The sequence below is a fragment of the Hesperophylax consimilis genome, chromosome 9, assembly GCF_061612785.1.
Source record: "Hesperophylax consimilis isolate HC1 chromosome 9, BYU_Hcon_1.0, whole genome shotgun sequence".
In the NCBI taxonomy this organism is placed as follows: Eukaryota; Metazoa; Arthropoda; class Insecta; order Trichoptera; family Limnephilidae; genus Hesperophylax; species Hesperophylax consimilis.
The window spans coordinates 22,027,380-22,042,873 of NC_142844.1; the positions used below are offsets into that span (position 1 = coordinate 22,027,380).

The window sequence follows — 15,494 nt, forward strand, 5'->3', positions numbered from 1 at the left end:
TTTAATAATTTTTGGCGATTTTTTTTGTATTGAGGGAAATTCATACAATTACCGTTTCGGCTAAATAAATTTAAAAAAATTATCTTCTCAACAAAATAAATATGTTTTACGAACATAAATACTTAAAATTTTTCATGGGAATATGTTATAAATCTGTAGAATTTTGAAATGCGGGGGCTTAATTATTGGGTAAAATTAGGGTAAGTAGGTACAGCACCTACTTGTTGAACTTTGAGATGCTAAGGTCAAAACACAACCAACACTTTCAACGAGCGCTGTGAAACTTAATGAAAACACGACCTTTGACGAGATTTATGAAGCATTAAATACACGAAAGTTATATCATTTGCAGTACTGCGTATTACATGGATATTGCGTGGTGGTGCATTATAAAACGATGTTTTCATCGGAGCCAATACTCCTTGCTAACAGGGCTCCTACATTATTTATTGCTCGAGATCAAAAAACAATGAACAAGAGGCCGGTGCGGGCAGGATAAGAGCGGACTGTATGTGAACCAAACGGGGATCTCGCGATGTATGGGATTTCGATTTATCTGGCGATTGGTTTAAGGCTTAACGACTGTTTGTTTTGCAGTAACGATTTGTTCATAATATAAATACAGAAATGCGTGAGCTTGCGGCTGAAGGGTTTGCGTATTTAATTATTCTCTATGGTCAGGTTGCTCAAAACTATATTATTCTAAAATTAAAAATAAATTATTGTTTTTATTTTTAAAATGACGTCATAATTTAAAGAAAACGCAAAGAAGTCTTAAATGACTATTTCAAAATTACCATTTTAAGTTCACATCTTGAGCTATTGAGATTAATCTGAAAAATGAGACGATAGGTCAAAAGGTTTGAATTGCAATTTTCGTTCGTGCAAAAATCACTAGGGTTCAGGGAATCAATCTTTAATGCACAAAAAAATAGTGGCGAGGGGAAGAAGACGGGAGAGAGGAAGGTGGGAAAGTACCTTTCTATTCAGGTCTGGTCACTAAACACGGCTAAAGCCATTCAAGTAATGTTTCAATTCTGAACGGTGATCTTACACGAGGACGACACTATCAGTAACTTCCACACTGGAACCTGTCGCTAATATACTATATGTTATTTTAAATTAGTAAATTGTTAAATAAATGCATGCCGGGATTTGAACCCGCTTCTCCCGGCTTGCTAGACAAAAGCTTTACTCTACATTTATTAAGTATTCGTAAGCACTTGCAGTTTGTTTGAAGAATTAGTAAAATAGTATACTTATTATTACTGACCTATTAAACCGACAAGACTATGCTTGAAAATGTGTGAAGGCACTTCCAGCAAAATATATGTTCCCTCTAAAAACGTTACCTACTCTGTGAAGTTCAATCGTTTTATGTTTGGCATAACCCTGAAAGAAGTTGAAGTATCTTTATCCCGACTTTTTGAATGGTTTTCAACTTCCAGGCAAAGCCAATCAGGGGTACCACATTAAATTGATTGCACACGAATCAGTGTTTAATTGTTGTCTTGCGAAGCGAATGGAAAACGCTTCTACTGTAGCTCCTAAAAGTCGTAAATATCGATGCATTAATAAACAGCCAACAGTCGGTATTGTACTGAGAGAATAAACACACAATGAAAACATTTGTAATCAAGCTTCATTGAAAAAGCTATTATATTTTGTACGTGTTTTCCTTGATACAGTTTGGGATTTATTTTTGGCAGAAAATTCTTAGCTGAATCTAATAAGAGGATAAATAGGTACTACGATTAATTTATTTTGGCACAACAGGAATCGACAATAATCCTTTGAAAAACTCAGTATTCAGTTATCTAGATAGTTTCAGAAACACAAACGCCTTTTTTAACGTAGTATAAATGCAAATGTATAAATGCAGAGAAACAGTTAAAACAATACAACAATTATGTTACTAATTTGATATCGTAGTATCACGTAGAGCTAGTGAGACTATGGCATCCTCATTCGGGGATGTTGTAAGACTGGAGGTTATGGGGAGGAGAATTACCTGGCTATTCGATCTGGTCACCAAATACGTCTAAAGGAATTTCAAGCAACGCTTCAACACTGAATGGTGGTCATACACAAGGGCTATACTGATAGTATCTTCCATTGAAGGTCTAGCTTCATTTATATACTTTGTAGAGCCGTTTATTCAAAAATTAGATTCATGCGAGAGCTCCGAAGGGGTGACCATAAGTCACCTATACCGGGGTGGGACAGGGCGGGTGTAACCTTCAATGATAGTATCTTCCACTCTGGAACGTGCTGCACATATGCCAAAATGATTAAATGGTGAAATAACATATATTAATCGAATAAAATTTACTTGAGCCTGCCAGGATTTGAATCGAGTCGAGAGCCTTATCCCTCGACCACAGAAGCCACAGAGAATCAAAATTGTTATCTTTAAAGATCTGCATAATTTAAGTGCCGTTATGATTACGAAAACCTATTAATTACAAGTCCTGACTAATGAACCCTTTGAGTGATTGAGGATTAAAAATCATCAACGCGAAGATCATCATTAACATCATTAATGATTGGTATATTAATAAGGGTTTTTAAAATCCTTTGATTCCCTTCGATTTATCCGCCAATGCGTGAATACAATTATACATGCGATCAATTTTAATGCCCGGTGTAGCCGTTTCGTACCGGGCTATGACTTTTGAACTCCAGTTCCATATATCAGCAGTATTATATGCAGTGAACACGCGTTGGACCGGCAATACCTGTATGCGAGCATTGTCGGATTAAAGAATCATTCTGTCATTTTTATTATTTATGCGTTCTCGTTGAAATATCGCGATTTAAAAACAGTGTTATTATTTCATTGCGATATTCTTTCGATATCGAGATTTTTTTTTCACCAAAATGTATCCTTCCTCAATCGCCACTTGAACCTTGAGCTCTTAAGTCCTGAAATTGGAACAGCCATTTTTCTTGACATCAATGACAAGATGACGGATTGAAATTTTCATATTTTAATTTTGTTTATAATATAATACCTATCATAAGATTGAGCAATATTTCTTCATGAAGCTAATTTTATTTTTTTAGTATTAACGCACTTTTTATAGGCTTCTACTTCTACATTCTACGAATAGTAATTAAAGATTGCTTAAACTTACATATAGCTAATAATTGTAAGTACATAGTTTTTATACGTAACTGAACTGCTTCAGTAGAAACATTTTGTATTTGTTAAGTAATAAACTGAAAATGTCCAGTGACAGTGTATAATTATTTCCCTCCGATAGTATTCTGGACAGAGAGGAATACACATGGTAGTTATTCAAATAATTTCAGCACTGAAATATTTCCTGACTTCTAGTATTACTTGGTGGAATCCGAAAGCTTAAGAATGCAAGCAATTATGGGTTATCAAATGCATCAATTTAATTTGTTTATAGAAATACCATGTCAGTGAAAATCTTTCTGTCTGACAATTTAAGCATTTTCATATCGTTTAAAAGTGTAATTTATTAATTATCATTGCATTCTGGAAATGTAACTAACATTGTGTGAAATCTCTCGCAAGTAGATAATCCCGCAACAGTGAAAATATTATGATTTGATAAGAAGATTTATGTTTAACGCATCTCATGACATTAGTTGTAAGATGGCATCAGTTTTCACATTTTGCATTCATTGCGTTAAAACGTTGTTTATTACAAATATCACTTGCACTTTATTTTCGCATCTCGAGGCGTAAAATTATCCTTTATCTCGCGCAGGCCTATTAATGGGAATCTTCGTTACCGCCGAGAATGTCATGTTAATGACTCGCCTGACGTGTTCTGTGACTCTTGACTCCGACTGACTTCCCTGACTCTGACTCCGACCGACTCCGGAGATATGGTGCCCCTTTCAGAGTCAGATGTGAATGGTAACATATCACTCTTCGCACAATTGCTGCAAATGCCAAGGCGCTGCATTGTTTTTGCAACATTGATGTATTGAAGACACTTTCAATTACTTCCTAAGGTTGTAATTATGCACATCAAGGTATATCACCAAGATGACTTTGAATGTTTTTGGTTCCGGTAAATTAAAATAATTGTTGGACATGATTGTAAATTATGAGGTAAAGTTATCATGGATGTGTCGTTGCGAAAAAAATTTATTACGTAATCGAAAAAAGCATTTACTCTGTAGCTTTTCATAATTACAATACTACGTAAATGTTCGAAAGCACTTAATTTTAATGATTATTGCTCTACCGGATTCAAATGGGTCTCCCTTCAAAGGTATAATATTAAAACTAAAATAAAAATAAAATAATTTAAAAAAAAAACGAAATTAAACAGATTTATTTTTCTCCTGATGAAGGAAGGTGCGTTCCGCAACCGGTAGAACAATAATTATTAAAATAATTTTTTTGAAACAAATTCATGTGCTCACATTGTATAGTTTTTATTACGACCGAAATTTGCTAGTATTTTATGCGATGCGGTTTTCACCTTGATGATTTAAAAATGTATAGATCAAAATCACGCTAATAACACTTTCGATATCACTTTTTATTCTTCATGAAGATATCCTCTCTAATGGTATCTGGTTCTGTTCTATTATTTTTAATATTTTAATTCAGTTGTTATTTTTCAAAATTGTTTATTACACAGATCTTACAAAACTGAGTAGTATTCAGCTTGATTGTTAGAAATCTCTCATTTTTTACAGATTAATTTGTTAATACGACAAATCAGTGAATTTAATGTTTTACTACATACGTATTGCACTTGTAGTACGACAACGTGATCCATATTCTTATTTCTAGCAACTGAAATTTAACGTGATTCATAGTTTTATTAAAATTAGGTTTTATTTCAAACAACCATTTCCACGGTATGTTGTTAAACATATTTACTAATAATTATAAATTCTTAGAAACATAGGTATTGGTTTTCATGTTCTAAGGGAGGTAGAAAAACCTTACTTTTGTTTTTATTTTTGAAATAGATGTCTTTTTTTGTATAAACTTTGGATTTACCAATTAAAAACTAAAAAATATATGTTGAAATGCAGTGTGATCTTTGCAGTGGGGGAGAAGGAGTAGAAGAGGAATGTAATAAAGTGCCTGTCCGTACTCTGCTGGTCACTTTACATAGCTGGAGACTGTATGCTAAGAACTATTTAATTTACACTATAGGTATATAAGAAAGCTCGCATAAACTTTTATTTTATTCATAAGTATCGGATTTTGAACACGTGAGTTATGTGATCAAAGCCGGTGAACTTATCGCTGTGTAATAGAGGTCAGTAAGTAGTGTTAATGCGTTAAAAACGCTTGGAAAAAAGTCATGAAGTCTATGATAACACTCTATGATTATGTTCAGCTCTCGCGGGGTTGAGGCCTGTGTTAAAAGCGATTTCACCTTACAATTATTATTCCGTTCAACGGGTGAAATTATTTATTTATATATTATTACACAGATTATTGGTGGGGCCATTATTCAGCGACGTGCTCCACTCTAATAGCGAATATGATATGGAATTACGATAGGGCACACAGAACGCAAATATGTAGCCAGGAGTTACTCCTTACTTGGCCTTTCAAGGTAATGTTTAACATGTTTGTGTTTTAAAACCTTATTCTGGTATAATGCACATCATTTTAAAATGGAAAATAGTATCATCAATATATCAGTCAACAGCGAAATTTCACCACTTTAATATGAATGCTTGCAAAAGTTAAAAGAATTGGTAAATTTAGGTAAAAATGACAATCATCACTGGGATGCATAAAATTGTATTTTTTGAGTGCACTTTATTTGACTTAAGTTTTCGATTCTGACAAGAGTATTTTAAGGAAATAGCTTGAAGAATTTTTTTAAACCTTAAAATCTACGTGTAAAACTATGAGGTCTTCTCTAACAAGCATAAATGTTATAATACTCGACTCGACTCAAAATGACAGGTATTATTAAATATTAATTTAACTTTTTATCTCTATCATTGGGTACTTCTACATTAAAAAATACCTTAACATTTTGAAATTCACTAAAAAAATTATAAATGGTCAGAACTTTGTTGTGTGTTGTACCTAGGAAAATTATATTCACATTTTTCATATATAAAAATGCTTCGGGCTTCTTGTCCTATCCAATGACATCTGCCGGGACAACAATAGCAGCTATCGGCCATACTTTTTAAAGGCATTGTCATTAACGAGAAAAAGTATCTCAATTCGAACAGGGCACAAAAGTGTAAAAATGACAGAATTTTGTTTGCCAATTTGCTTCGGAATTGCTTTTTCTTAATTCAAATCCGATTTGAAGCATGTAAGCAAGTAAGGGCATGGATTCATTTTTAACCTTCTAACCTTTAGTCTGGCATGATCTCCTGTTACTTGTTACACGAGCCGAGCTTTAATGAATGTGCCTGCATACTGGGTGAATTTAATGTGGACTAAATTCTGCAAAATGTTGTATTATCTTGGAATAGGCAGCTCCGCTTCTACGTGACTCAATTTCGTAGCAATGGAACATGATTTTATAAATTTATCTAAGAAAATGTTCGAAAAGTAATTCAAAAATTGTATCGCCAATTTAAAGATTACGGTTCAGATTAAAACTCTTTTTCATGGTTTAAAAAAGTTCAGTCTTCAGTCAGTTTCAGTCTTTGGTTAGAAAAAAGAGTTTTAAAGTAGTAAGTTTCCAATTTAGTTGTTATCAGAGAGACACTACAATTGCAATGACAAAAATCTATGTTAATGGTTAGGTTAGGTCCGAACTTCACCAATGAAAAATAAGCAAAATAATGTTTGCAGGTAATTATTTAGCAACACACGCAAATCCATCTTACACGAATTCGTTCGTTTGATACCGAGACAGAAAAAATATGTGGAAAAGTAAAACTTAAAAAAAATTTACCTGCAGAGATTAAACAAATCTTGTTTATTTATATTATGATTTACGGCTGACCCAGAAAAAAATAAAATAGCGCTTTGACAAGAAAAAAAGTCTAAGCTGTGGTTTTCATGAAAATATGTGGAAAAAATCAACTTAGGTTCACATTATTTAACAGCGTTGTTGATCACGCGTAGTGTGTGCTTATGAGTAAATTTAAAACAGTGGTTGCTAAGATTGAGTGAAAGTGTTTGGTTATTAATCTATAGTTAAATGATTATTTACCGTGATACCGACCATCGTGGTCATCCTTGTCCTCGTGGTCCTCCATGTCGCTATTGTTGTCTTCACTGAGGTTGTCGCGCTCGCTGAGGTCGCGGGCGTCCGGCGCGCTCGGCGGCGGCGTTGAGGCGTCACTGCGCGTGGGAGAGCCGGCCGCTCCGGGCGCCGCCCCGCCGCCGCCACCGCTCTTCGACAGGTTGAGGACAGGACTGTGGCCGTTCGAGGAACCTAGACAAAAACGTGTTTCAAAAATTAAAATAAGTCTGATTACGTCTTCATATAAGAGCTGTAACTATTGTGAATCACTTTTAGGGGATATTACGCACAACATATCAGCTCGGCATCGGACCTGCATCGCCTCGCCTCATTTCACCAGCTCAATTATGTGCGTTGAAGCGTGTTGTTTCAATGCTAATCAGGTGTCGGAGTGGTATGTGTGCGATCACCTTAAGAACGCCAGAAGAACGATTACTACTGGAAATATACTAAGTGGGATTTTAGAGGGATGTCGTCCATTTAGCCACCACAGGCAGAGTTAGAAAAAGCTACTCCAGAGGCTGGTAAATCTGGGCATGCTATGAACATAGGCCGCAAAATAGCGCAGGACAGGAACGCCTAAAGGCGCGTTATCGAGGCGATAGGTCCCCAATTCAGAAGACGAGGATAAGAAGACAAGATAATTTAGTAAGATGGTAAATTAAACTAATTGGCATTGTGTTTACTAAATATGAAGGGAAAGATAGGTTCGAGTGCAATGCAGAAGCGTACCACTGATATTGTCCCACCACCAAGAGATCCGTTTCAATATTTTTTTAGTGCATGTATTATTTATGAGACAAATGTAGATGTTACAATGAATCTATTAGTGGTGTTCCTACAGATCCATTTCCAGGTCTTTATTTTCTCATAAACGATGCATGAATAGTAAAACAAGTCACAAAATAGCTCTCAGCGGCAAGAGTTTTGAAACAGGGGTGTGATGATGATGATTAGAAAGCGTGATGGAACAAAATTAGTGGCCTTACTGCTGACATATTGTATAGAAATACATTTTTTATATAATGTATGGAGTATATTTATTTAGATTTGGAACTATTCGTGACTGATAGCAAACTAAAATACTGAACACTGGGAAGTTACGTATTTTCTCCAAATTGATTAAATTCACCATCAGAAAATGTTTTTGTCAAATGTAATTAAGTGAATCAAACGATGGACACCTTACTTTTTGTGATATTTCGGAGAGTAGTTCGAGAGGTAACTCATAGATGGCACCAGATAATAGTTTGAGATGTTACCCATAGGTGGCACATAGCTGTCGATAATACAGGGATTGTGTGCATATTAAACACTATTTCAACCTTAATGTCGAGGTTCAGAATAATTCCTATCGTCTGTCAAATAAGTCATCATTGTATCTATCACAGAAAAGTCTTTTGTTTTAAGTATTTTGTTGACCTAGAGTTTTATTTAAAGAGTTGTGTGACAAACCCAGAGTTAAAAAGCCATTTGAATTTCAGTACTAATCTATTCATATCATCGGAATGAATCTGACGCTATTAATACGCTAACGTCTGTCGTAAATTCACGTGTGAATAAATACATAACTACGTTATTAGTGCATGCATCATGATTAAATATTACTACGTTTATGAATGAGTGAATCATGCGCACGTAGTGTTGTTTAAAAATCACGAAAATAACCACTTAACTGCCGCCGAAAAAACAACAGTAAAAATGCGCATTAGAAAAACAAAAAGCGCATTACAATGGGATACAGCTTGATAATAATACTATCCATAATAATGACCTCACTTGCAATCAATCAACCGCGGCTGACCATTGTCGTAAATTAAAGAAGCGAATTGAACACGAGAACAGGTGTATGCATAGGTTGCGTTAATTAACCCCGTAGAATTTATTCTGGGCCGTGTTTGTTATTTTTTGTTAATTAACTAATTGGATGGTCATCCCAAATAAAATATTCAATGCGAGGGGCAAGGGGCACAGAAGAATGATGGGGTCATATTTTCATTTGAAATAATGCACAACATTTGTTTTGCGCGATTGTTGGACGAAAGATGGTGTGTACTCGGATAAATTAACAAATAGGTATGCATAATAGATTAAGGATGTGGGCTGTGATGTATTAGGCAATTTGACGCATTCACAATGAAATGAATACGAATATTGAAAGTTACTATAAATGTACTGAAACATTTTTTGGGATTTAACGTTAAGGCAAATTTTAATGCTAAATCACTAGTTTCGATTCATCTATAATGAATTGATTTACTTTATGAATAAAAAATATAAATTTAAGGTTTTCCTATCGTTTCTTTTCAGTAGAAAACGAATAAAAAATTTAAGTATATACTAAAAAAAAACCAATAGAAATTGTTTACAACATAAATAAAAACCACTTTTCGAGCAAAATCAAAATCGAGCGTTTCTAGGCTACGTTTGTCGAGCGATTTTAATGCCTTTTACCTATATTTGTGATGAATGTGTAAAATATATACTTTTTTGGCTTGTAGCTTTCTCTTGAATCACAAAAAAAAACTCTCTGTGAAGGAAATTGTTTCAAGGGCAAAAGCTTTTTTTGTAAATATTTTCAAAAAATTTGAGTTATTTTGAATGATAGAACGCCATTGTAGATCATACTGTTTTTTGAAAAATAAATTATAAAACGAGTATTTATTCTTCTGAAACCGTTATAAATCATTTAACTTGAAGAAGGATGCGAAAAGGTATGACGATAAAAAAAACTTTTTCTAAAATTAGTTTCAGTTTTTACTAGGTTTGGTTAGTCTACCATACATCCTAATAAAGCTTAAAAAAATTGTCACGAATAAAATTAGTGCTAACAAGATAACAGGTAAAAATTTTCATTTAAATCCAACCTAAAAATAAGTTACAAAAAACACAGGCCTTGGATTTTTTGTAAGTAATTGAATTATTGTTATTTTTTCTATGGGATTTGGATAAGGGAGGGTAGCAGGCAAAACTACTGGATTTAAAAATCGCAAAATTACTGCGAAAATTTAAAAAAAAATACATGCCTGTTATTGAAGTGTTGTGGATCTTGAGGAGACGGGGGTGGTTGTCTGACATGATGGGGATGTGTTGCGTTCTGTAGTAACTGCTGATCCCTACGGAGAGGACAGCGGAAATATTGTTTAGGGTAGAGCGGGGGAAAATTGTACAAGATAATCTTAATAATTCACACAGTTTCCATTTATTATAAAATAGGACGTAGCTAAGTTATTAGTAATCGGTATAAAAATAATAACAAAAATAATGTTTTCCTTATACCTAATAAAGATTACAAAAATGTTTTGATATCTGGCGGGCTGTACAAACAGGTCCTGTAAAACCATTTAACGTCGCTTGAAATAATATTAGGAAAATATAAACCTAATTAATGTTACACGAAGAAAATGAGAAAAAAATATATTAAGAATCTGTTAAAATTATAGGTAATCTTTTTAAAAACGGGATTACAGGCCCGTAACGAATTAATTAATAGATTTATTTTAGTAAAATAAGAATATATTATCACAAAGTCCTAATATTTTCGCATTTCGTCATTACATATTATCAAAGCAAATGCAGATATGTGAACACGTGTTACGATATATGAGGAATTTACTAAAATTTATTAGAAAACAGCTTGCAATTCCGTGTTTAACCGGATTACCAATAATTTGAAGAGATTCTTATTAAATGAACAATACTCATTTTTCTTTGTGTTCTATGAATTATTTATAAGTAATTGTTTAAACAAACTAATTTATGTATCTAATTTTAAGTGCATGATCATGGCTGTTTTATTTTCTTAACAAATTACATAATTGAAAAAATGTGTATTTACTCCAATATAAACACGTATTTTTTAAATAGGAGAAAAAAGTGACCAATCACCACGGAACATGATTATTTTAACAAACGGAACGGTAAGTTAAAGAAATTAGCTCATATTCTGTTGATTCAAATTGTGTCGTAAAATGTTCAGGTAATTGGAATCTCAACAAGTTGTATTCGGAATAAGAAAAAAATTTCTTTGAATTATGTACAAGTAGGCATCAATCCCTTTATTAGCTTCTAGAGAGTTCTGTTTTGTATCTTTGAAATGGGATAATTCCTTTCCATTGGAATAAAAGCCCACAGATCTGATATCAGTTTGGTCCAGCTGGGATGCGATCCGCTAATCAATCCTGACCCGCAGCAGCCGCAGCGACCCATCTCACTCGGCCGCGGTCTGTTATTAATGACGTCACATCCGTCACACGAGAAAAGGTTCCGAGTTCAAATCCATTTCGTATCGCGGATTTATTTCGCACGGTCTTTTAGGAGTTTAGCACTTAGCCAGTCGGAATATTGTACTGAATGGGTTCGATCGTGATTAAAATTATTCAGATCGTTTGAATCCAGGTTTACAAACATTTTACACTCACTCACTGCATCAAAACCTATTTTACATTTACTCAAATTAAACGGATTCTGGTTTATCTTATGGATGAAATGCTTGAAAAATTCTACAATTCTGGATTCGAATGACATAATTAATTAATCAATTCATTGGTCAATGTATTGAGAAGAGAGGAAATCGGATTGGAAAATACAGTATTTTTCCGATGAAATACTTATTAATTTAGATTCAAAACCTTTCATGGAATTGCTTTAACTATGTATAGTGAATGGCCAAATACTTTCCTACAATGCACATCTCTTTAAAATTTCTCTCCTTTACAAAAGTTCGCAAACCATCGACATACCTACTTTTCCGTTAGTGGGCAGTTTTAATTTTTGTTCGGTAGCATGTACAAATATTTTTTTCGCATTTACTCGTATAATTACTCAGTTTTCTGACATTAATTTAAGGCAAATATATTGATTTTAATAGTAACCACTAAATTGATACATTAACTAAGACTGATTATTGCATAATTCGCCATTTTGGCTCTTATCTTTGGTTGTTCATCAAAGTTAATAATTTACAGATAATAAATAATCTATCGAATGTTTACCATTTTGTGATCCTTCTCTTGTTTTGTTGTCTAGAGCCAATGCTCTATCAATGTCGCCTCTTTCATCTCGCATTCTGAAACAAATAAAATTATTTCATTAGCAGAGCACAAACAATAAAAATATTTAAATATTATGTCGATAACATGTTTAATGATCGCTTCAAGTTCCCCACCGTTTCCAACCACATAATTATTAAGTACATATGTACATGTTTTACCGGTGTTATGTTTTGCAGATAAATGCAATAATAACACGTGAATTCGATGGAACATTATTTCTTTTTAATTCTGTTTAGAAGTGAAACATACTGATGTATAATAATTAAATACGCCAATGCATTAAAATTGTTAAATACATATACCAAACTTAATCTAACTGTTTTATCGATACTTCAATCGATAACAAGTTGACGGCCTCGGGGTCGAGGGGTAAGGCTCTCGACTAGCAATCGGAAGGTCACGGGTTTAAATCCCGGAGTGCAGAAGTAAATTTTATTTGATTAATTTGTGTTATTTCACAATTTACTCATTTAAAATAATATACCGTATACTTTCGGCCATAGAGTCTATTATCACTAATAGAACGCGATAAGCGGTGCATACCACCAGATTCGGTAGTTTTAGTTAGCGTGTTGGGAGAGTTAGAGGTCAGTTGGAGGTAAAAAAGCAGAACCTCTTTTTTCGCTTCATGTCTCATCTAAATAAAATACATCAATGCTTGCGGCACGTTCCAGAGTGGTAGATACTCTCAGTATCGCCCTGGTGTAAGACCACCATTAAAATTCAAACGTTGCTTAAAATAGCTTTAGCCGTGTTTGGTAACCAGATCTGAATAGCTTTAGCCTCACAACATACTCCAATTGGGGATGCCATATTCTTACTGGCTCCAGATGGTTGAGAGCAGTTGGGACCCTTGCGCAATATTCACATTTAAAAAAAATGATTGAATATTTACAGAAATGGTTGGTAGGTAGTTCATTTGTTTAAATCTGTTGTTTGAAATAAATAAAATCAAATATCGTGAAAAAGTATTTTCATAAATTTAATTTTCATCATACAATTTAACTCCAATGCATTTCAAAATACAACTAGCGAATATATTCACATTTGAATAAAACACAGACTGTAAGTATTATAAAGCAGTAGCCAGGATAAAGGTGTTGCATCCGTAATAAAAATGCATTAACATACACATTACACCCACTGCAATTCTGATAATATTGAGTTGTTAGAAAGAAGGCGATGAAAATGGTATGGTAATGAAGAAATACGGTCAGAAATGGGGTAGCAGATGTGTGCGAAGGAATACTCAGTCATGGGAGAATACTTAAGTGTTCGAGAAAAAGCTTCCCTTACCTTACCGCCCCCGCTCCGCGTAGCGCCCCTCCCCTGCCCACCCTAACCGCCTAACTGCCTCCGTGCCATTAAATAAATCCCGTTATGATTGCAACTCTGTAATTTTTAACGACTAAATGCTTTTAGTCTCACTGTAAAGTTGCCACGGATGATACATACCCGCTACCTCGGCTTTTGTAAACACAAAATATTACTTGCAGCCTTTTTGCATAAGTACTATCTCACCGAATCGATAGTAAAATGGGAAGTCTAGGAAGGGATAGTAAGTTTTTAATAGATTTTGTGGTATATTTGAATAAAACCAAAGATTTTGTAAAAGTTAATTATTTCAAAAAATTATTTTTAAAGATTACTATGTAATTTTGACGCGTGAGATGGCTCGCATGTATTCTATGTAATGAAAAAGGGCAGAACTTAAAAAAAATTATAATAAATTCCATAAATTTATATTAATCACGTAGAATTAGCAATTCTTGAGGTTAACTTACCGATACAAAACATTGCTTTTTATTAAGAATCTCTTCAAATTTTACGTAATCCTGTCAAAATTTCGTTTTCGCATTTCAGCATTATATATTATCTGGACGGTGTATGAATGCATGTTCCAAAATATTAGGAATGTACTAAAAATTTCATAGGAAACGGCCTGCAATTCCATTTTTAACCAGATTGTAATAAATCAGCAATACCAATTTTTCTCCGTGCATAAATTTAAGTGAAGTGTATGTACCGTATGACTTTTTTTTATTTAAAAAAAAAAAAAATAATAATAATAGTGGTGTGAGTAGATAGGTACGTATGTATGTTTAAATCTTCAGATTATTTTCAAGATTCCACCTTTCTAATAATCCCGGTGCAATTACGTTTTGATAGAATGTAAAAAAGAGCCTTTTCGATGGGATTTTTAATTAAACCTCCTCCGGTAATATTTGTTTGCATCTACCACCAAACAGAACCGCGGGGCGCACCTTATTGCAGTCGGAATTCTGGTTATGAGAAAAGAAGGAGCTATTAAATATACCCTCAAAGGAAGATGAGACTATCTGTCCAGAGGTGCGTTGCGGGGGTAGTGTTCCGGATGTAAGGTTTGCTTTTACAAAAACTGTGAAATTACAGCCGCATCAATCATCAAGATACTACATCATTTTTTTATTGATATCCTAAAATGTGTGCATTCAACCTTTTCAGGTAATTACTATACTGTTATATTATTCAGCTTTCTTTTGTTAAAAATTTGGATTAAAAATGATTCGTTAATATTGCCTTTGTATTATATATTATCAATGGTTTATTCTTTATTAGAACAGCAGAAATTTAATCCCTGAGGCGTATGTGTTGTATAACGTTGTAGATAGGACCCGATTACGATTACGAAGCTCTAAATAGAGTACATGGCCGATTTAGGAAAATAAATAAAGATTCTGAAAGGGACGGATTAGACATGTGGAGGAGAATCGAAAAAGAGTGTCAGGTGAATAGAGAACGCGTGAGCAGTTGGAACAGTCGGAAACGCTCCAAGAATACACGGCACGATCGAGCGAAGCAATACCAAAAGTCCGAAGAAAATTTTAGAATATACAAGACGCTGTGTAAACGTGATTCATTTTATTTGTTTTAGTGCCATAAAAATAAACCTGTTTTTATTATTTATAACATAATAACAAATGATAAAAATAAAATACATATAAATCGTAAAGTTTTTCTTAGTCTTCGCCAGAGATTCCCGAGCTAAAGAGCACTAGGTTTTATTAAATACTGTTTATTTCAGGTCTTATGACGTTTTTTTCAACTTGCTGTATTAATCCTCTTATTTGATTTTTTTAAGCCAGGTTTTGATTTGTTTTTGAAATCATTTGCATTTTTATCTATTTTATTATTTGTCAGTGGAAGTGAATAAGCATAGAGCTGAGTAAAGAGGTGTGTAGTTCCTCTGTGCAAAAACAGTTTTAAATTAGGGTATACTCACAAT

The 15,494-nt window shown here is 33.8% G+C and overlaps 1 protein-coding gene across 1 annotated transcript in view; it reads right to left on the minus strand.

Moving 5' to 3' along the window:
- The window catches only part of dac (dachshund family transcription factor), a 288,338-nt gene that overhangs the window by 100,406 nt on the left and 172,438 nt on the right, over positions 1-15,494 (minus strand). The window contains exons 6-8 of the mRNA XM_089635788.1: positions 12,170-12,243; positions 10,202-10,291; positions 7,143-7,367 (exon numbers count right to left, since the gene is read on the minus strand). Of these exons, the coding sequence (XP_089491914.1) occupies positions 7,143-7,367; positions 10,202-10,291; positions 12,170-12,243 (389 nt within the window). The remainder of the gene's footprint in view (positions 1-7,142; positions 7,368-10,201; positions 10,292-12,169; positions 12,244-15,494) is intronic.